This window comes from Mauremys reevesii, linkage group 18 (assembly GCF_016161935.1).
Source record: "Mauremys reevesii isolate NIE-2019 linkage group 18, ASM1616193v1, whole genome shotgun sequence".
NCBI lineage: Eukaryota > Metazoa > Chordata > Testudines > Geoemydidae > Mauremys > Mauremys reevesii.
Window position 1 is genome coordinate 7,385,469 of NC_052640.1, and position 21,219 is coordinate 7,406,687.

General features: G+C 39.1%; 1 protein-coding gene across 2 annotated transcripts in view; it reads left to right on the forward strand.

Annotated features, from left to right (window-relative positions):
- ATP2A2 (ATPase sarcoplasmic/endoplasmic reticulum Ca2+ transporting 2) overlaps positions 1-18,407 on the forward strand; it is a 65,574-nt gene extending 47,167 nt beyond the window's left edge. For both annotated transcript variants that reach the window (XM_039505334.1, XM_039505336.1), the window contains 12 exons: positions 1,391-1,479; positions 5,718-5,820; positions 7,156-7,287; positions 7,384-7,506; positions 7,728-7,946; positions 9,702-10,037; positions 12,347-12,567; positions 13,709-13,911; positions 14,746-14,831; positions 15,286-15,419; positions 16,492-16,609; positions 16,776-18,407. In XM_039505334.1, coding sequence (XP_039361268.1) covers positions 1,391-1,479; positions 5,718-5,820; positions 7,156-7,287; positions 7,384-7,506; positions 7,728-7,946; positions 9,702-10,037; positions 12,347-12,567; positions 13,709-13,911; positions 14,746-14,831; positions 15,286-15,419; positions 16,492-16,609; positions 16,776-17,045 — 2,034 coding nt within the window. In that variant the 3' untranslated portion in view covers positions 17,046-18,407. The remainder of the gene's footprint in view (positions 1-1,390; positions 1,480-5,717; positions 5,821-7,155; positions 7,288-7,383; positions 7,507-7,727; positions 7,947-9,701; positions 10,038-12,346; positions 12,568-13,708; positions 13,912-14,745; positions 14,832-15,285; positions 15,420-16,491; positions 16,610-16,775) is intronic.
- Positions 18,408-21,219: the final 2,812 nt, after the last annotated feature.

Sequence of the window (21,219 nt, forward strand, 5' to 3'; positions counted from 1 at the left end):
GAGTGACTTTTAAGTTCACCCACCTTTGTGCCTTCTGAATTTTAAGTATTTTGTATAATTTTCAGCCATCATGAAGAGCAGTTATTGACTATCTTGTTATTAAGACTTCGTTTTTTTCTACCAATGGGATTAGAGGCTTAACTGAAATGCAGCATAGAGTAGATAAAGTAAAAACGAGACATTACTGAAACATGACTAACTTTTTAGGTTAAAAACAGTTAAGCAGTCAATGTTCTGTTTCACTGACGTATATATAATGGCATGACTTTGTGGGAAGGTTTGTGACTGGTTCATATAATGGTGCCAATTATGCAATATATTATGTAACCAGTTACAATCACATTTTTCCACAATTCTATACTATTACTTCAGATCTACAAAGGAATGACTCTTGTTTCTCCACCATGACCACTCTATCAGCTGGGTAGTTTATCAAACGGCATTTGTCATTTTGGAATATCAGAACTTCAGGCACTAGATTTTTGACCCCTTGTCTGATTTTTGGTTCTGCCTGTGGCTCCTCTGCTGTAGGAACAGGATTAAAGGATGCAGATGACTGAGTCCCGGGGGGTGTATCTGCATCCCTCAAACACTTGTTTATTCTCTACTTTAGAAATTACGCTCCATTGTATGTTGCAGGGGTACTTGAGCTATTTGAATGCCCTCCAACACTGTAATACACTGGAAACAAATTTCTTTAGTAAAAAGCTGAAGATAGGAATGCTCTTACTCAAAGGCTCATAGGAAAGGGTCACTTCCCTGGAGTCAGACATTACCTGAATTCTCTTAGTCTCTGATATCTAGAAGCAGACCTTACTGCTCTGAAGTACTTTGTGATTTGTCTTACCTGATATGGTCTGTACAGATAAATCCACTCCGGTCTTCAAAGTGGTTATTTTTTCTTGCCTTGGGACTATTGTGCTTTTTAACAAATTCATAGAAAATTGATATCTGTTCCTAGGCTTCAGATACATAAATTCATACCTCCCAGAAAGGTCTTCTGCTAGAATTAGAATTATCACCTGGGCACAGGACTAGGTCAGGCAGTTCATGTTGGGCCAGTCACTTTTAGCCCTTTTGATCAACTTGCTCCACTGTTCCCACAGTTGATAGACTAACAATCCTGGCTTGCATAACAGACTAGTGTTGCTTGCACACGTGGTTAAATATCTGGAGCAAATACAAATTATGTAGTCAAGGATGAATTTTACAATCGGTTTCTATCCTTTCTGCCTGTCTCTTAGCTTTTCTGTGAACTGATTGCTCCTTCTTAAATTTTGACGTGTGTGTATATATAATGTGACAAATTCAAACTGATTTTAGTCCATTTAACTTTAGTGTCTGATTATACTAATTTAATATTTTAAAACACTTTTTTTTTTTCTTACAGGTCTTCGTCCTGGACAGAGTAGAAGGAGATACCTGTTCCCTGAATGAATTTACAGTAACAGGGTCAACATATGCTCCCATGGGAGAAGTGTAAGTACTTCATTCATGTTAAATGTCTGCCAATTTATCCATTGGTTGTACATGTACATACTGATAGGCAGCTCAGTATATTAAAGTATCTGATAACGTTTGTTAATGTATCAAAGTTTCTCAACCATTGTGTATATAAATTTGAGGTTAGAGACAACCTGTTTTAGCCTAGAATATAACTTACTGAAAGGAAGTTAAATTCTGCAAAGCCTAAATCTAATGAAGCATCCTTAAAATATATGTTTTTTGACATCGTTCACTTGATAACTAATCTTCTGGAAATGATGAATTAGGGTTGTGGGATTTATCTTGTTGAAAGCTTTCTAGATTTAGGTTTTTTGAAAGATTTTAGTAGTTTAATAAATATCTTTCAATGATCCTGCATGGGACCTACATTTCCATTCCTTTATGGAAGTTATAGTCACCTGTTTAAACCTAGATCTTAAATTCTTGTAATCTCTCAAATTGTATTGTCCCCTATGAAGACAGTTGAGGAATTCATTGACTCTTTGGGTTGCATTCTGTTCTGGAATTCACCTTTTTCAAGCCAGATTAGAATAGATACTCAGGACCTGCAGTACCCTTTGAACGCTGTAGATCAGTGCTTAAGGATTGGTCCCTTACTTTGTATCTACAGTAGCTTTGGTTTTTTTCTAAGGTTGTATGCTGTAAACCAGTGTTTCTCAACAACTGGTCCATGGACTGGCTCTGGTCCCTGAGATCTCCCTGACACAGTTTATGAAGGCAGCAAGCTGGTCCCTGATATCAAAAAGGTTAAACACTTCTCTAAACCACTGACTTTTTTGAAAAGGCTGATAGCTTTATCGTCTCCAGTGGAATGTTAATAAACATAAGGTTACACTAGTGGGATGGAGATTTTTTTTTCTTTTTATCCTTAGAATTCTGAGAATCCTAGGATTGCACCCCAGAGAGAAAATATCTTTCATCAGAGAAAAATTGAGAAAAGGAGCTGTAATAAATAACTCCTTCTTCTGGGGGCGGGGAGAGGATCCTCTTTTGGATATATTTTAATTTCTGAGGATTTGTTTAAAAAATTTCCCTGTGCAGTGAGTTGAAATATATACTTTAAACATCTCTTTACTGTTTGAGGTTTGGCATATGTTGCTCCAAAAAGTCAATAGGTTTTGAGCAATGTCCGTAATGATAATCCTCACAGCAGTGAATAGAGTTCTCAATATTTAGAATTCTTAATTCTTAAATTTTCTTTTTTGTTTAAAAGTTAATGTGCAAATAAGACTTGGAATTTCCATGTCAAGAAATAGGTTATTTTGGGCCATCCAAAAGACTTTTTGTAGCAATTTCCTTTTCATATAAGTACGTCTATTTACACTTACTCAATACCAGTCAGTGAATATGGAATGTTAACATAAATTGATGACCTATGTCAGGCCTTTTTAATAAAATATAATCATAATTCCATATTTTGTTTACTGAGTCCTTGAGAAAGCTCAGGTAGGATACTGTTCTTGTGCATTTCATAGTGCTACAGTATGTCACCTTGTCATAAAAAATTCTGATAGCTGAATCCTCAGGTCCTTAAGCAAAATTGATAATCTTCATCTTTGCTTAGAGTGGATTTAGTCATTCAGTCCACTGGATTTTTTGTTTGCTTGTTTGTGTGGGGTGTGTGGTGTATAACCATTTGGATCAATAACTGACCGACTTCACATTGGATTTAAAATATTTTTAAAGGAAATAATTCTCCAGTACATCAAAATAATAAAATCATTCCTATGTAAGTCAAGAATTAGTTTTTGGGGTTTTTTTGTTTTAAGGGCTAGGAAACCATTCTTTTCCATTTAGGTGGATGGAAAGAGGCACTTATGAAAGTTAATGTACAAATGACCTAATTTATAGTAAGTAACAAACAAAAAACAAGTCTTGGTACTTCATGAAGTTTCTCTATCTCAGGAAACACATTAGCACTTTCTGAAAGCTCAAAAAATGTATAAAAATAAATGCATTGAGAGTATGAATTCAAAAGCAACATATAAATTTTCTATTGGAACAGTAGAATCAGTTAGAACCAGTTTTTCTAATGGAATTGACTATGCAGCCAAAATATTAATATGTAATACTCCTCTTGTATCTCTGGTTGCCCCATACCATTTCTGATGAAACCTTATTCTGTACACTTCATTCTGCACCAGTGTAGATGGCCTATGCACACCTTCACTATCCTTGAGGGAGTGATCATGCCAAAAACTGTCACTTTGACTCTGAACTTTAAATTTCTCTCTTTTTTGAAATCTCCTTCACTAATCTAAGAGCCTAAAGTCAAAAGTGAGTAATTTAAAGTGCCCTAGACTCTGCACAGAGGCTACATGTGCATACCATGACTGAGTCTCAGAAACACAGGGAAGAGTAAGGCAAGAAAAAACAGTACTGTTAAATGACAAGGTTCCAGAGGTTATCCAAACAGTTATCCTCAGAAAATAGAAATCCAACCCAAATGAAGACCATAGAAAAGAGCATAACCAATGACAGGTAAAATGTGAAATGAAAATTAGGAGGGCTGAGAGAATTTGAAGTAATTAATAACACAAATTCTTGTAACATCTATACTAAATTCCCAAAAAGGGAATTTAGTATATATTTGTATAACTGTAACTTAATATTCAAAATATTTAACAAGGAATGACACATTACATTTAGATTTAGATTGTTTGTTTTTTAAATATGCACTTCTGATTATTTATATGGTATACAGCAACAGGTTCCAGTATTTGTCTAATTTATAGTACTACAAAATAACTGGAAGAAAACTTGTTATGTAGCTGTATTTGCTGTGTGTTTACAGTATATGTTGTACTATGTAGCAGTAATCTGTTTTTCCAAATGAAACACACAGGAGAAAAATGGACCCATGCTGGTGGACAGCCTCTGTTTGGGGGTAGTCAGTATTCACTGGCTTATCCCCCCCCCCCCCCCCAAAAAAAAAAAAAAAAAAGTACCAGAAGTAATTGTCATAATGCCTCAGTGATTATTTCATGCTAACCTAGAGGTATGCTGATGTTGTTGTATAAAATAAGGCTCTGTAAGTAATACCATTCTAACATGAATATCTAAGCATGAAGAGTAAAGAGGGGATGTAGCTCTAATATATGAAGTTAACATTTGCAAAATTAATCTTCTTAATGTCATATACCACTATGAAACTGTTTGAGTGGGTGCTAATGTCCATAATCAGGAGTGGGTCACTCCTGGAAAACAAATAATAATTTTCTAGTTTCCAGTAGAGAGAAAGAGAAAAGTCTTGTGATTAAAGAACTGACAGGAGAGAATCCTAGTCCAGTCTGTGTTCTGTTCCCAGCACTGCTATAAATTTCCTACAAATCACTTAAACTCAGTTCCTCTGTTTTCTTACTGTAAAATGGAGATAATACTTGTAAAGGTAAATCATTAATGTATCTGGGGGGGGGTGTACTCCAAAAGCCATAGTAAAACTTGTTATTAATCATCATCATCATCCCCTTTTTCCCACACTTGCTTATCTGCTTTTCAAACTCTCACTTTTTTTACTTTACTCCTTTTCGCCTAAGGTTCAAATCTCCTCCTTCTGCTTATTTAACAAGCACCCTGTCTTCTCCTTCAAGTTCTTCCCTATAACAGTACTTCCAGGAATCTCATCAATACTCCCACACCTTCTTTTATCTGAACTTTTGATCCACAGCTGTTCCTGTCTTTGGTCTTGTCTGTCTTAAGCTGTGAACTCTTAGACCCATTCCTTGCTCCTATCTTATTGAGCACCATAAATGTAGATTGTATCTTAAAAACTGAGTGACACAGGGAAGAAACAACAACAAAAATCTGTTGCCATAATTCCTACAAGGGCTCACATTAAATGGTGAAATATGTCACTAAAACATAAGTCCTTGTTGAAAAGAGGAGCATAAAGTAAAATCCAGAAATTTTTATCCTTACTCCTTATTTAAAGCCCAGTTTAAAGGTACAGTGCTCTCATTTTTAACTCTGCCTTGCATTTTTCAGGATAAAATGTTTCTTTGGTACAAATTCTGTAATGCCATGTCTTATAGCTGAGAAAGAACCTTGCTTCAGAATCTTCACTAAACAGTGAATTTGTATTGTTTTCTATCATTCAGTATATAGAGGGATTAACTAAGGAAAAAATGGGTGAAATGTAAGAGCATAGTTAACTGTCTCAGTAACTTTTCACTCCAGTCCTTTTATGTATGTATGTATTTATTTTTTGACAGGCATAAAGATGACAAACTTGTTAAATGTCATCAATATGATGGCCTTGTAGAACTAGCAACGATCTGTGCACTTTGTAATGATTCTTCTTTGGATTACAATGAAGTAAGTCAGTCTTTTTTACAATACAAGAGGAAACCAGAATGAAGTTAAATGCTTGTTCTTGTCTAATTTACTTTGTATCTTTCCCCAAAGTTGGGAGGTGCCTCACATTTTTGAGCAAACTCTCAGGGTGTTAGTGACTTTCTATTCTATTTCTCATATAAACACCTATAAAGCACAATGTTATAACCACTATCCTTCTAGTTAAGGGAGACTACGTTGTTTCTTAAGAACCAGTTAATGCCACTCCTTATTTGGTTGGAGAGGACATTGTTGAGCAACTAGAGTTAAGAGAGTGATACGAATTTGGAACTCAGACCTGTCTCCTCCTTAACAATGTAGAAAGCACTGTTGCTAGGCTTTCCTGCTGGTCCTAAATCTCTATCTTGAAATGATAGATTGCAAATATAAATTAGGAAAATACAGTAAAAGCTTTGTTATTCAGCATGTTGGGAGAATGGGAGGTGCTGGTAAGTTTAAAAAATAAGTGAGTGTGTGTGGGGTGGGCTGGAGAATCCAGTTAACTAAGAGGGGGAGGGAGTTTGGGTGCGGGAGGGGACAGGCGGTTGGGGCGTGGGACGGGGTGCTGGATCTGGGTGGCACTCACTTTGGGCAGCTCCCCGCAAGCAGGGACATGTCCCTGCTGCTCCTAGGTGGAGGCACGGTTAGACAGGCCACTGGGAGCTGCAGAGCCAGCGCTCAAGACTGGGTGGGACAGTGTGCAGATCCGCCTTACTGCACCTCTGCCTAGGAGCAGCAGGGATATGTTGCCACTTGCAGGGAGCCGCCCGAGGTGAGCGCCGGATCTGGCACCCCACACCCCCTCCCGTGTCCCAACCCCCTGCCCCGAGCCCCCTTCCACACTCAAACTCGCTCCCAGAGCCTGCGTCCCACACCGCCTCCTACATTCTGAACCCCACGTGGCCATTCCTCCGCCTAGGAGCAGCAGGGACACATCACCCCTTCTAGAGAGCCACGTGGAGCCAGTTAGGGAGCCTGCCAGCCCTGTGCCAACCAGACTATAAACCGGACTTTCAGTGAAGGTCAGAAATGCTGGTTTATAGAGCTTTCTGGTTGGTAAAGTGCTGGATAACACAGCTTTTACTGTAGCAAAAACTGTTTTCCTTTTAAGATGAGGAAAAAAGATGGGGGAAATCTGACATTTTGGAGAAACTCATTTCTTTGTATGTTTTTCATTATGAACTGCAACAAGATTTGCAGTTTCCATTCATTGTATCGCTTGAAATTTCACTGTGGTGACTTGCGAAAGGCCAAGGTTTTTATAGCAGTAATAATTCTCCATTTATTTATTTATTTATTTATTTAAATGAATTGAAGGCTAAGGGAGTGTATGAAAAGGTTGGAGAAGCTACGGAGACTGCACTCAGCTGCCTGGTTGAGAAGATGAATGTATTTGACACAGAATTAAAGGGGCTCTCCAGAATTGAACGTGCAAATGCTTGCAACTCGGTCAGTACTTCCAAAATACTGTAAACAGTATGTGATTTCAGTTACGTTGTTTGTTGCAATCTGAATGAAATGTTATTAATAATGTCTCCTTCATAGGTCATAAAACAACTCATGAAGAAAGAGTTCACTCTGGAATTCTCAAGGGACAGAAAGTCCATGTCTGTCTACTGTACTCCAAACAAACCGAGCCGGACATCCATGAGCAAGATGTTTGTTAAGGCAAGTTCAGCATATGAGGAGTATAGTTTTGAAATGGCTACAAAGTAACATGACTCTTGAAGTTGTGCTTAGATTAATTGTAGCTGAACCATGAGCATAAATGTGTGCCTAGTGTTATCAGTTTTGGAGATGGACTGTTTCTTATCTTGTGTGAAACGATTCTGTGATGGAGAGCAAATTTGCTCATTTCTTGCTGCTCATTTCTTGCTTTGCTCCTGTAGGGTGCTCCTGAAGGTGTACTTGACAGGTGTACGCACATTCGTGTTGGAAGCACTAAAGTACTGTTAACTCCAGGAATTAAGCAGAAGATCATGACTGTCATTCGAGAGTGGGGTACTGGTAGAGACACATTGCGTTGCCTGGCTCTAGCAACACATGACAATCCACCAAGAAGAGAAGAAATGAACCTTGAGGACTCTGCTAACTTTATTAATTATGAGGTTAGTTTAGTAAAAGGCTTGCCTCTCCTTTGTTTCAACAGTTTTTCTGGAAGAGTGGTGACTTTTTAAGATTGAGTTAATTTTTTTCAGAAGACAAAACAGTAAAGGGCAATGCTTTTAACAAGTTGGATTCTTTTCAAACAGAAATATAACACTTCAGAAGCTTTTTCTGAATTAATAGATGTGGTCTGGCTCAATGGCTTAGCAACAGCAAGTTGTACGAGCTATACAGGGGACCAAAATTAGGAGCATCCTTTGGGTTCTTAAATGCCCCCACCCCCTGGCATCACTTCCCCCAGCAGAGTCTGGACTAAAAGTTATTTGTTCTTGGTGCTTCTGGTGGCTGATCTATACATAGACACTTGATTATAAGTTTTTAGTAAGGTGCCATTCAGGCTGGTCTTTTGCAATTAATGCCAATGTTGTGGTGCAGAATACATATATTTCCCTAACTACCTATAGTTCTCATCAACATAGTATCTGAGACTCTCTTTAAATTTTGGTTCTGGAAAAAGTAATTTTATAAAAAAATAGCACTGGGGAAATTGTGTATTATGCTTTAATTACTTTAAGCCAGTGGTCCCCAAACTTTTTGTCACTCCCCCCTGGGAGCTGAGAGTGGGGGCCAGGGCTGTGGGCAGAGCAGGGCTGAGGGGCACTTCCTTCCTGCCCCCCATGGGGGCTGGCTTGGGCCCTGCCGCACCTGCTCCGAACATTCCTCTGTGCCCCGCCCCCAGGGGAGAAATGCTCCACAGTTTGGGAACCACAGCTTTAAGCTCTTCTTTGGTCAGATTACAAGTGTTTCCTAATTGCCTGTCCTGCAAACTCCCCTTGGAATCTGATGGTCAAGCTGGGTTCTTTCCCTTCTCTCGTATTTTCATTTGTAAAGATTCTGCCCTCAATTATCTGAACAACTCCGTTATATTTCAATACAATTACATGTATAACGAGGAATTCATTTTTGAAGACAGTGGAAGTTGCAGATTATTTGGCTTGGAGAATCTCTTGCTAGCAGTATGCATGAGAAGGAAAGACTTGACTCTGAGTGCAGGTGGAATCTGCAAGGCTGGCAGTTAGATCACCTTTTAACTTGTGAACTGAGCACTTTTAAGCTGAAGGCAAAGAGACACAATACATTTGGAAATGCAGAATGCCATTTTTAGTCACTTCTCAGGGTAGAACCACACTTTAAGTTGCTCCATATGCTTAACTCATTGAGACTCTTCTCAGTGTTATGTTTCAGAACCAGATGATGCTGCATAACATGCTGCACTAGAACAAAGTCAGAATTACAGAGACAAAACATTCCCAGTTCTGTTTCAGTTCCTCTTCTTTCTCAGTGTCTCTTGTAGTCTGCTTTTCAAAATGGTCTGGATTCAGACCGTAGTACAAGAAATGAACATTTTGAGGCAAGATACCATGAAGACTGAGTATGCTGAAATACAGAGATGAGTCTGGAAGAGCCCCATAAGTGGGGGAAAATCTGACTTGATGTGCATGGCATGCTTGCTGAACCTTGTCAAATACTAGTTTTGAACAAACAGTGAGGGAGGGTTGGCGGGGGGTGGCATGCAAGTTTATAAAGGCCTGAATTTAAAATTGTTGGATACTGTAGGATAAAAATGCTATTTTCCTCTTATAAACTAATGTTTTGAACTACTTTGGCTTGTGAAAATGATTTGTGTACTGGCCTACTAAAGAAATAAAAGCGTCTCCTAATATTTTGTGCTAAAGCTCAATGTCCTCCTGTTTCAGACCAATTTGACCTTTGTTGGCTGTGTGGGTATGCTGGATCCCCCAAGAACTGAAGTAGCCTCATCCATAAAGTTGTGTAGGAAAGCTGGTATTCGTGTTATTATGATTACTGGTGACAATAAGGGCACAGCAGTAGCCATTTGTCGTCGTATTGGTATCTTTGGAGAAGATGAGGATGTTTCTTCAAAAGCCTTTACTGGACGTGAGTTTGATGAACTTTCCCCAGCTGTCCAGAGGGATGCTTGCCTACATGCTCGTTGCTTTGCCCGTGTAGAGCCTTCCCATAAGTCTAAGATTGTTGAGTTCCTCCAGTCTTTCGATGAGATCACGGCTATGGTAAGTAATTAGAAGCTTGCATGGCTTGTAAATGAGATTTTCCTTTTTAAAACAAATTATATCCCGTCAATCTGACAAATTTCAGTTATTTTCTTTTAAGATCGGCAATTACAGGCTGGTAAGTCTGACTTCAGTACCGGGCAAACTGGTTGAAACTATAGTCAAGAATAAAATTGTCAGACACATAGGTGAACATAATTTGTTGGGGAATAGTCAACGTAGTTTTTGTAAAGGGAAATCACGCCTCACCAATGTACTAGAATTCTTTGAGGGGGTCAACAAGCATGTGGACAAGGGGATCCAGTGGATATAGTGAATTTAGATTTTCAGAAAGCCTTTGACAAGGTCCCTCACCAAAGGCTCTTAAGCAAAGTAAGCAGTCATGGGATAAGAGGGAAGGTTTTCTCATGGATTGATAACTGTTTAAAAGATAGGAAACAAAGGGTAGGAATAAATGGTCAGTTTTCAGAATGGAGAGAGGTAAATAGTGGTGTCCCTCAGGGGTCTGTACAGGGCCCAGTCCTATTTAACATATTCATAAATCTGGAAAAAGGGGTAAACAGTGAGGTGGCAAAATTCATAGATGATACAAAACTACTCAAGATGGTTAACTCCCAGCCAGACTGCGAAGAGCTAAAGGAACTCTAAGTGAACAAATGTTAGGAATCATTAAGAGAGAGAGATAATAAGACACAAAATATCATATTGCCTCTATATAAATCCATGGTAAACACACATCTTGAATACTGCATGCAGATGTGGTCACCCCATCTCGAAAAAGATATATTGGACTTTGGAAAAGGTTCAGAAAAGGGCAACAAAAATTATTAGGGGTATGGAACGGCTGCTATATGAGGAGAGATTAATAAGACTGGGACTTTTTCAGCTTAGAAAAGAGATGACTGGGGATATGATAGAGGTCTATAAAATCATGACTGGTGTGGAGAAAGTAAATAAGGAAGTGTTGTTTACTCCTTCTCATAACACAAGAACTAGGGGCCACCAAATGAAATTAATAGGCAGCAAATTTAAAACAAAAGGAAGTATTTTTGCACACAACGCACAGTCAACCTGTGGAACTCCTTGCCAGAGGATGTTGTGAAGGTCAAGACTATAACAGGGTTCAAAAAAGAACTAGATAAATTCATAGAAGATACGTCCATCAATGGCTCTTAGCCAGGATGGGCAGAGATGGTGGATGCAAGAAGCTGGGAATGGCTGACAGGGATGGATCACTTGATGATTCCCTGTTCTGTTCATTCCCTCTGGGGCACCTGGCATTGGCCACTGACAGACAACAGGATACGGGGCTAGATGAATTTTTGGTCTGACCCAGTATGGCCATTCTTATGCTCTTAACCTTTGAGGGACCACCCCTTGTATTTTTCCTAGGACAAATTGATAAATGATTGTATGTATTGGAGCCTGAAAAATTAGAATCAGTTTTCACCCAACTAGTGACAGCTTTCATCAATTGCTCAATCCATTTTTTAGGAATGTTGTTCAGCAGTGCATTGTTCAGAAAATTACTTAAAAATAAGGTATCATGTGGGCATAGTTCAGCATCAGAAATATCTTACTGGTTCACACCAAAACCTCGACAAAATATGGTACTTGTAATTTACCCAGTTGGTAGAATTGGCCTTTTTCCTTCCTTCCCCCCAAGCATCTGAGCACACCTCTGATCACTTGGGACTATAAATCAAAGGTACTGCCATCTCCCTAAGGCAGAAACTTCTTATCTTCAGCCTAATTAGAGTAAGAGGTGGAAAATCCGCAAACTCTGTTTTGGTTTGGGCACCTAAGTGTATGGCCTGAAGAACTAAGATAGTTGACTTCCGAGTCAATTTTGTTAGACAAGCAAGGAATATTGTGTAATGGTCCCCTTGATTGTGGATGTTTGGGTGGAGTAAATAGAGAGGTTTCTCTTGAACCCAGTTTCCTTGCACTTCAGCAATCAATGTCTCAACTAGTTACTCTGTGTGTGTGTGTGTGTGTGTGTGTGTGTGTGTGTGTGTGTGTGTGTGTGTGTGTGTGTGTGTGTGTGTGTGTGTGTGTGTGCGCGCGCACAATCAACATGTGAACATTACAATAGGCATAATCAGAATAACAGCATTGGAAACACTGTTGCTACTCAGGCCATTTTCTGTGCCTGTCAGTTCAATCAAGTTTAAACTTCCTGTCCTTCACCTTAAAGCCCCATCTCAATTCTGCACCTCCTTACTTACCCACTTTAGATTTTTGCCCCCCTGTGTAAAATCCTCTTCCAGTCCCCGCATATAAGTGCCCATGTTTTCTTTGTATTTTAGACTGGTGATGGTGTAAATGATGCCCCTGCACTGAAGAAAGCAGAAATTGGGATTGCTATGGGGTCAGGTACTGCAGTAGCTAAAACTGCTTCTGAAATGGTCTTGGCTGATGACAACTTCTCAACCATCGTAGCGGCTGTGGAAGAAGGGCGAGCCATCTACAACAACATGAAACAGTTTATCCGTTATCTCATCTCTTCCAATGTTGGAGAAGTTGTTTGGTAAGTTTTAAGAAGTTGTTCTGTTTTAATTTTGCACTTCTGTAATGGAAGCTGATCAGTTTTAACTTAGCATCTGGCAATATTATATTTGGGGAACAGAGGTTTATTAGAAGTAATAACTATGTTTAAAAGAGAGAAGTATTTATATGCATTGCAATGCTCAAGGGAATTCATTATATATTCATTATGTTTTGAGAAAATTCTATTCAGATGTTAAATATTTCAAAGAAATAATGAATGTTTTCCAAATTCTAGTTTTGAGACTGTCATGTCCACTAATATAGGTCCTTAATGCTTCGTTTGGGCAAGACGCCTTTGAAATAGACAAATCCACATTCTACTAGTTGGGAAATCGAACACACAAGTTGACTCTTTCCCAAGACCACGGAGTGAGTTGGTGGCAGAGCCAGGGATAGAGCCCAGATCTCCTGAGTTCCATTTTTGTATTTAAGCCATAAGACTCTCCTTTTTCCAAGGGCTTAATGTCAATTCTCCTTCTGACAGTTGTTGCTACAGATCCCTACTCCTGTAGTTCTACCCTAAACCATGCTGACTCAAAGCCATAAAGGGAGGTTGCATTCCCCAGTGCATGTGTGCAAGGACTGGAGGATGTCCAGTTCAATGGAACCTTGCCCCTCAGTTATACTGTAATTCTATAACAGTTGTAGACTTTTAGGGAGGAGTTTGCAAGACTCCCTTTATAGATGGCTTCAAGAAGTGGCTCCACTAGGTGAAAACTGCTTTTTAATGCTCCATCAGGTCCATTTGTTTTACCATTCAACTCAAAGAGCATAGATCTGTAGAAGCAATATCCTCCAAGTACTCCGGAAAGCAGCCTAGTGCTTTGTGAGGGTTACTCTGGTAGAGAGTAATAAAGCTCCTCAGTCTACCAAAACAAAATGCACCTACTTTAAACATTATTCAATTACTCTTGGCTATAAAATGCATGTACATTCCTAGCTATCTCAATGTGAATATTTAGCTTCCAATATTAAATAGATGTTGCAATGTCACACCGCATAATTTTTCCTTGCCAGTTAATAAGGAACAGAATTATTTAAAAACTAAACATAGATGAGTATTTATCATATGTTTGGTTTAACATGGCTAAGGACAATTTTGTACTTGTTCCTTTTTGTAGTATCTTCTTGACTGCTGCTCTGGGCTTCCCTGAAGCTTTAATTCCCGTCCAGCTGTTATGGGTAAATCTTGTAACGGATGGTCTCCCTGCCACTGCTCTGGGCTTCAATCCTCCCGATTTAGACATCATGGATAAGCCGCCCCGTAATCCTAAAGAGCCCCTGATCAGCGGATGGCTCTTCTTCCGTTACCTGGCAATTGGATGTGAGTAGCTCACTAGCTTTTCTTTAACTTTTTGTACATGTAGAATGACTTGTAGGAACTTGATCTGGAACTTGCATGGAATTTATATGGTCTTCAGTTATGTTTTAGGCCAGGGGTAGGCAACCTATGGCATATGTGCCGAAGGCGGCACGCAAGCCGATTTTCAGTGGCACTCACACTGCCCGGGTCCTGGCCACCAGCCCGGGGGGCTCTGCATTTTAATTTAATTTAAAATGAAGTTTCTTAAACATTTTAAAAACCTTATTTACTTTACATACAACAATGGTAAGTAATTAGAAGCTTGCATGGCTTGTAAAAGAGATTGGAGCAGAAGGCCACCCACCTGGTATCTAGAATTTTTTTTTTTCTTTTTTCAATCAGCAAATGACAATGGTTTGGCCAAATCTTTCATGAATCTCTAACCAAATTGTTCTGCAGCACATTCATATTTGTACTTTGTCTCTGTAGAACTGAGTTAACTACTCATGCGTTTTTTTTGTTTGTTTGTTTTTTGGAAAGTGAGAAGTTAGGATTTATTTTCTGCTAAATATATTAAATGTTTACTATCACTTTAGGGAGCCATGACCATGGTTGAATTCTCTGTATGCCCTAAATTACAATAAACACATAAAATCTTTACAGTTGGACAGATTCCAATTATGGTGACTTGGCAGTTTAAAAGCAGATTCCTTCTACGGGAAATGGGCAAAGGCTACATTGTGTATGTGTGTGCCCAAGTGATGGTGGAGGAGGAAGTTCAAGTGAGGTTAACAAGACTGTGTCATACGTACTATTCATAATGTAGAAAAACAAACTGCGTCCCTTTTCTTTAAGGTTACGTTGGAGCTGCGACAGTGGGTGCTGCTGCATGGTGGTTCATTGCTGCTGATGGTGGCCCAAGAGTAACCTATTACCAGCTGGTATTGTTCAGTTTAATTTACTTTAGAAAGCCTGCAAAAATATATAAACGCCTACTGAGCGTAACATAATATGTTGGTACTTCCTGTACGCTGTACATTTTCATTTCAAAGAATAGCTGCAGAAGGACCGTCTTTAATTGTATTAAATAATCCTGCTTATTCAGAGTTAATAGCTATAAAAAGCGAAAGGTAGAATACAAAACACTTTCTTTAAACTGTTTTTGAAGGAAATAGATGTCTTTTTATGGGAAGATTTCTGTACATATCAAATTTATGTGAATTGTTTGAATCAGAGATGAAGTCAAAAGTAATTCTTCCTGATGTCGGCCTCTATAGGCACAGGCTTTTATAATCCTAGTGCTGGACTGCTGCACCATCCCACTTGAATTTTTTTGTAAATAGGTAATCATCATCGTTGAAATAATGAGTGTTTGCTTGTTTTATTCTGTTGTAGAGTCATTTCCTACAGTGCAATGAGGACAACCCAGAATTCACAGATGTAGACTGTGTGGTCTTTGAGTCGCCATACCCAATGACAATGGCACTTTCTGTTCTGGTCACCATAGAGATGTGTAATGCTCTCAACAGGTTAGTTATGTCTGAAGTAGAAAGCTGAGATTCACTTGGGTTTTTTTCCTGAAATTATAAAGTTTTTATATAGAGAACTGTCCAGACATTAAGAAAGGATACGTAAGTAATAAATAAGTGAGGGAATGGTGAATTCCGGAGTTTGCATATTGAAGGCCAAAGGATCATTTTTCCTAGATCACATTTGAGATCTTACGCTATAAGCAGAGGTATCATTTTAAATCCTTCAGTTCACTCTTGGGACTTTGGTATTAGACTGCTAGAATATTTTCCACTGTTTAATTTAAGCCTCATCAATCAGATTAACCCTCATACTTCTCCTATAAAGTGATATTAAAGAGACCTAAAATAAGACTGTTTAAATATATGGGAAATAGTTTTTCCTGCCCTAAGGGAGCGTGCCTCAGCTAATTAATACTAAATTATAAATGGAAACCTCTAAATAGCACAATATGCCAAGGGTATTTGAAGAAACAAATTGGAGGTCAGTTAAATTTAAAAAAACATCATTAGCTCTACATTTAAAATACTCTGCATCTGAGATTCCTCTTCCTAAACTCTATATTGCAGCACAAAAACCTCCTCTGGTATAGCCAAAACTTAGATTGAACCGGCACAGAAAACGGATTTAAACAAAAGCATTGTTAGATATATTAAATAGGCCCATTTTAATATTCTTGTGCCAACTGTAATCTTGTATAAACTCTCTGCTAATTAAGATGGACAGTAATTTTAGTTTAAAATGCAGTCTAATGCTCAAAGCAATGTAACCCTGTTAGCTCTTTGAAGTACATTAGTATATTGCTGTTATACACCATTAGTCTAATAAACTGTTAAAAGAGTTTAGTAGCATTTTGTAACATCTTTTTATTTAATACAGCAACTAGTTACTTTTAAAACAACCTTTAATAAGCTGAACATTGATTAATGACCGTGTGTCAGCAGCCCCCTAACTGTCTTGTTCTTAAATACTCTTACCTCATAGGCACAAATTATGGCCTGCTAAGATGCCTAATGTGCTTTGTTTAATGTCCTATTCTAATGTCTTATGTATGCAATGTTTCTGTTACAGTTTATCAGAAAACCAGTCCTTAATGAGAATGCCTCCATGGGAGAATATCTGGCTGCTGGGTTCTATTTGCTTGTCCATGTCACTCCATTTTCTTATCCTTTATGTAGAACCACTGCCGGTAAGTAAACTTGTTAATTGGGTGCAAGCTACATGCAACAAGAGTGGCAAAACTACTTGCCTGTAATAATGTCTTAAGTTTCAAAGAAGAAAAAACACTGATTTTTTTTTTTTTTGTTTTAGTGTGTACAAGTAAAAGAATCTAACGATTGGCTTCTCTTCCACAGCTCATCTTCCAAATCACACCTCTGAATGTGACACAGTGGCTGATGGTGTTGAAAATCTCACTACCTGTAATTCTGCTAGATGAGACACTTAAGTTTGCGGCCCGTAACTACCTGGAACCTGGTAAAGATTGCGTGAAGCCTGCCACCAAACCATGTTCTTTATCAGCATGCACCGAAGGGATTTCCTGGCCATTTGTGCTCATTACTATGCCCTTGCTTATCTGGCTTTACAGTACAGACACTAACTTTAGTGATATGTTCTGGTCTTGACTGACATAGTGATGATTTTACATAAAGATGTTTAACTTAATCAATTTTTTTATTGTTTAAAGCAACTGTCGATTTCTGCTGAATTTTCACATGAACATATTTGCTGGTGATGGAGGTTTCATACTCTAGATTTTGTGTTTTTTGCTTTTTCTGACTCCAGTGGGGGCAATATTTTCCTCTTTTATACACAACTAAAGTGTCCATTGACATGTACAGAGAACTAACACTATTTTATGCAAATATTTTTTTGTAGATGAAAAGCATGTACAGTGTTCTGTTTAATCTATTCATCCTTGTAAAAAAAACAAAACTTTTTTTTTTTGAGCCAGCGGACACTAGCAAACTAAATTGGTAGCAGATGTTAGGGAATGAATGTGTTTTCTAAAACTAAAAAGCATGCAACTGTCTTTTGCATGATCATCTGAACTTAAGTTGATCAGTTTATTTTTTATTCATAAGCCGATTTTTCTGCACCGGGCAGAGAGTGCTGCTACCTCAGTCAGTGGGTTTTTTTGTCCCTCCGTATGCCCCCTCATCTTAGGTTCCTGACTGTCCTGTTTACACCAGTCTTTGTAAGAGGTAGAGTCTGCCTAGTCATGCTTGTGCAGAAAACATAATTCCAGGTGGAACCTGCCGGGTTCTTCTGCCATCCCTTCAACACACGTAGTATTTTAAGGTTATTTATTTAAATGTCTAATGTATTTTATTATAACAAACCTTGTTTTGCCAGTGTTGCCCACTTTACTGGGGGGGGGGGCGCACTACTTCAGTCTATCCTAAACTTTTAAATGGACAAAGAAAATTCTATTTCTTTTTTTTAAACTCTAAAAGATGGCTTAAGTTCCGTTTTTAATACCTTATTTACGTGTGTCAGATGTTTTTCAGTCTCTTAGATCAGGGCTTTTGTAATGTGACCTGGAAAAAATAACTTGCACTGCATAGTTAGAAATTGGATTTCTTACACTTTTAGTTAGGGCACTGATCAGTTACACATTTTATGAGTTACTCTGCTGGCCTTGTTCTAGCCTGACTTAGACAAATAACAAGCTCGTGTGTGTTTTTGTAAAATCTGTAAATAGCACATGACCAAATGAACATATTGTATAGAACTATTTTTATTTTAATGTGGCACTAACCACCTTCATTATATTATAAATGTTAGAGCATGTTTTCAAATTCAGTCCTGTATCAACAATGTGTAAGTCATTAACAGTCCTAACTGTGGTGTTTTTCTCCAATGCCTTCCAACATTCGACTAAAGTGAGTATTTCTCTTCCATTTCACCAGCCCAGTGGTGACTTGCTGTAAAATGGCATATGCTGTATACATGTCAAAGAATAAATAGTAATTTCCTTCATTCCATGCTGTCTTGTCAGACTCTGCTGTGCTACATTATTATCACCATTTTAGGCTATGCATCCTATAGTATGAGGCCCAACTTACTGAAGAAAATTGCTTTACATTCCGGATCACAGTTCTTTTTGGGCCCAACAGCTTCAGTGCAGCAGGAAATTAGAGCTCTTGCCCAATATTACCCCACACTTGGGTCAAGTCAACTGTAAGCTTTTTCAAACCCATTGACAGCTGCTGTCTGAATTTGATGCCCAAGCATTAATGCAAAATATATTGATGCTTATGATCAGACATTGCTTTATTCTGAAGATACACCCACCATAGAAAATGTGAAATGCTGCTTCCCAGCTGCCTGTATCCATTCCAATTACGTTCTCAGGTACCTGGAGTGCTCACTTTGTAACAGAACAATCCATTGATTGTTTCCATTCAATGGAAACACTTTCTTTGTACAATGTTCATGTGAAAAGACAAAAAGGAACATTCTTGTTAACCTCAGCCCGATCAGTGCAGAGCTTTTGAGAGCAGCCCTGGGAGCATAGTGGCTTTGTAAAATGGCAGATGGTGTGTTGGTTTAAATCTGTTTTTAATAGCAGTTAGGCCACTACTTTTCAACTTACTTTGTTGAATGTAACTGATCAATTAAATCAAGGCACCAAAGAACTCTGAGCTGCTCCTGAGGGGCATGGATAATGTAGGTTCCCTGCTTTCACCTGGTTTCAGATGCAGAAGCTTAAATGCCCCCAAAATACAATAAATATAAACCAAAACCACTCTGAAATCACAGCACATGAGTCCCAACTATTTGTTGTCCCTCCTATATGCAGACCAAGGGCTTGTCTACACAGTGTGGCACTGTGCATCAGAGGGTGTAAATTGCAGAGCACTCTGTACTGTTACACTCTTAACAGCCAGTGTAGACCTGGCTGACACCCTCAAACTTTCCTAGTGCGCAATGATTGGGCCCTACCAAACTCCCAGCCTTGAAAAACATGTCATGGACTGTGAAATTGGATTTTTAGTGTGCTTTTACCCTATGCTGTACAGATTTCAGAGGGAAGACCCATGTGTCTCAAATTGGGGGTCCTGACCTGAAAAGGAGTTGTGGGAGGGGGAGGGGTTGCAAGGTTATTTTAGGGGGGGATCATGGTATTGCCACCCTTACTTCTGCACTGCTTCCTGCAGAGCTGGGCCCTCAAAGGTGGCCCATACCATACCATCCTTACTTCTGCACTGCTACTGGCAAGGGCTCTGCTTTCAGAGCTGGGCTCCCAGCTACTACTACTCCAGCTGCCCAGCTCTGAAGGCAGCACGGCTGCCTGCAGAAGGAAGGATAGGAATTCTACAAACCCCCTACAATAACCTTGCACGCGCGCGTGCACACACACCCCCACCCACCCCCCCTTTTGGGTCAGGATCTCTACAATTATAACACCATGACATTTCAGATTTAAATAGCTGATTTTTAAAATGAAATGGACCAAAATGAACCATGAATTTGGTAGGGCCTTAGCAATGATGTAGTCCTGTTTGAAATAGTCCTAGTTAACATTCACTAGGAACCTTTTAAGGTGTGTCAGTGTACACAGGGCAGTTAGACTGCAGCACTATAGAGCACTCTACACCCTTCTGGTTGCTCTGGTATGCCCTGTAGATGCACCTTCAGTGTGTTAGCAAAGCCTCTTTTATTTAGTGTCAGTGGCTCACTGTGGGGTGTTTCATAAGATCAGTGTCATCTGGTAGGAGAGTACAAGTCCCTGAACACTTAACTAATGTACTTTTTAGTATTGTGCTGAATGCCCTTAGTGGGGCTGATGGAAGGATCTCTCCTTGCAGTGGGATGCACATCCTTCCCAAGAACTCCATCCATGGGGCAGTGTAAACTTAGAATGCCTTCTCAGCATTCACGATTCAGAAGGGAGTACCTGCTTCTTGGAAAACAGGGAACAGTTTCCACAGCAACTTCCCTAATATAAACAGATATTCTCTGGATTGGGCCTTTAAGACGCACACTGTCACTAAAACCACTAATACGGACTGCCTTCTTACAATTAAAACTACAATAAATTAACCCCATTTGCTAACATTGAACCTGATGGTTATAAAAGGTATTTAGTTATAAAGATAGGGCCTGTTTCCAGAAATGTTATCTGGAACATTTAGGGGGAGCTATAGGTGTTCAACTTTTGGAATGTCAGATCCACAAATCCTGGAACAAGGGGCACATACAATCCAAGCATTTTAAATTCAAGCCAGTGACAGGGGGTTGTGTGTGTGTAACTTCAGGAATACTATTGATACAAAACTTATTTGCTTTTGGGACAATTTTTCCATCTATTTCACTAAACCATCCTCTGAGCACATGACTTGCTTTTACAGAAGTTAATAGGCCATTAAGTTGTTCTGGTCACTTAAACCTCAGATGGATTTAGTTTTAAGTGTGGGTTCTTGTGGGCTTTTTTTTTGGGGGGGGGGGGGACGGACATTAAGGTTTTCAGTAGTGTCAGCATCTTTAATATTTAGACGTTAATAGCAAAACTTGCCTTTTTCCTTTAAACATGGTGAATTTAAATAGTGCACCAACAGTGAACACTTTAAGGGCTTCAAAGATTGTCCATTTCAAAACAAGGACTTTAAAAGGTTGGTTGGGGTTTTTTTGGGGGGGGCGGAGGGGGGAAAGCTTCTGTCTCTGAAGCAGACTGCCCACCATCTTAAGGGACTTTCATGCATCTCCAGTGACCTACTTGAATGGTTTTAGAAGCAGTGTGCAAACCTGCTCCTGCACAGAGAGCAGCATATAAACCGGACACTTAAGGGTGAA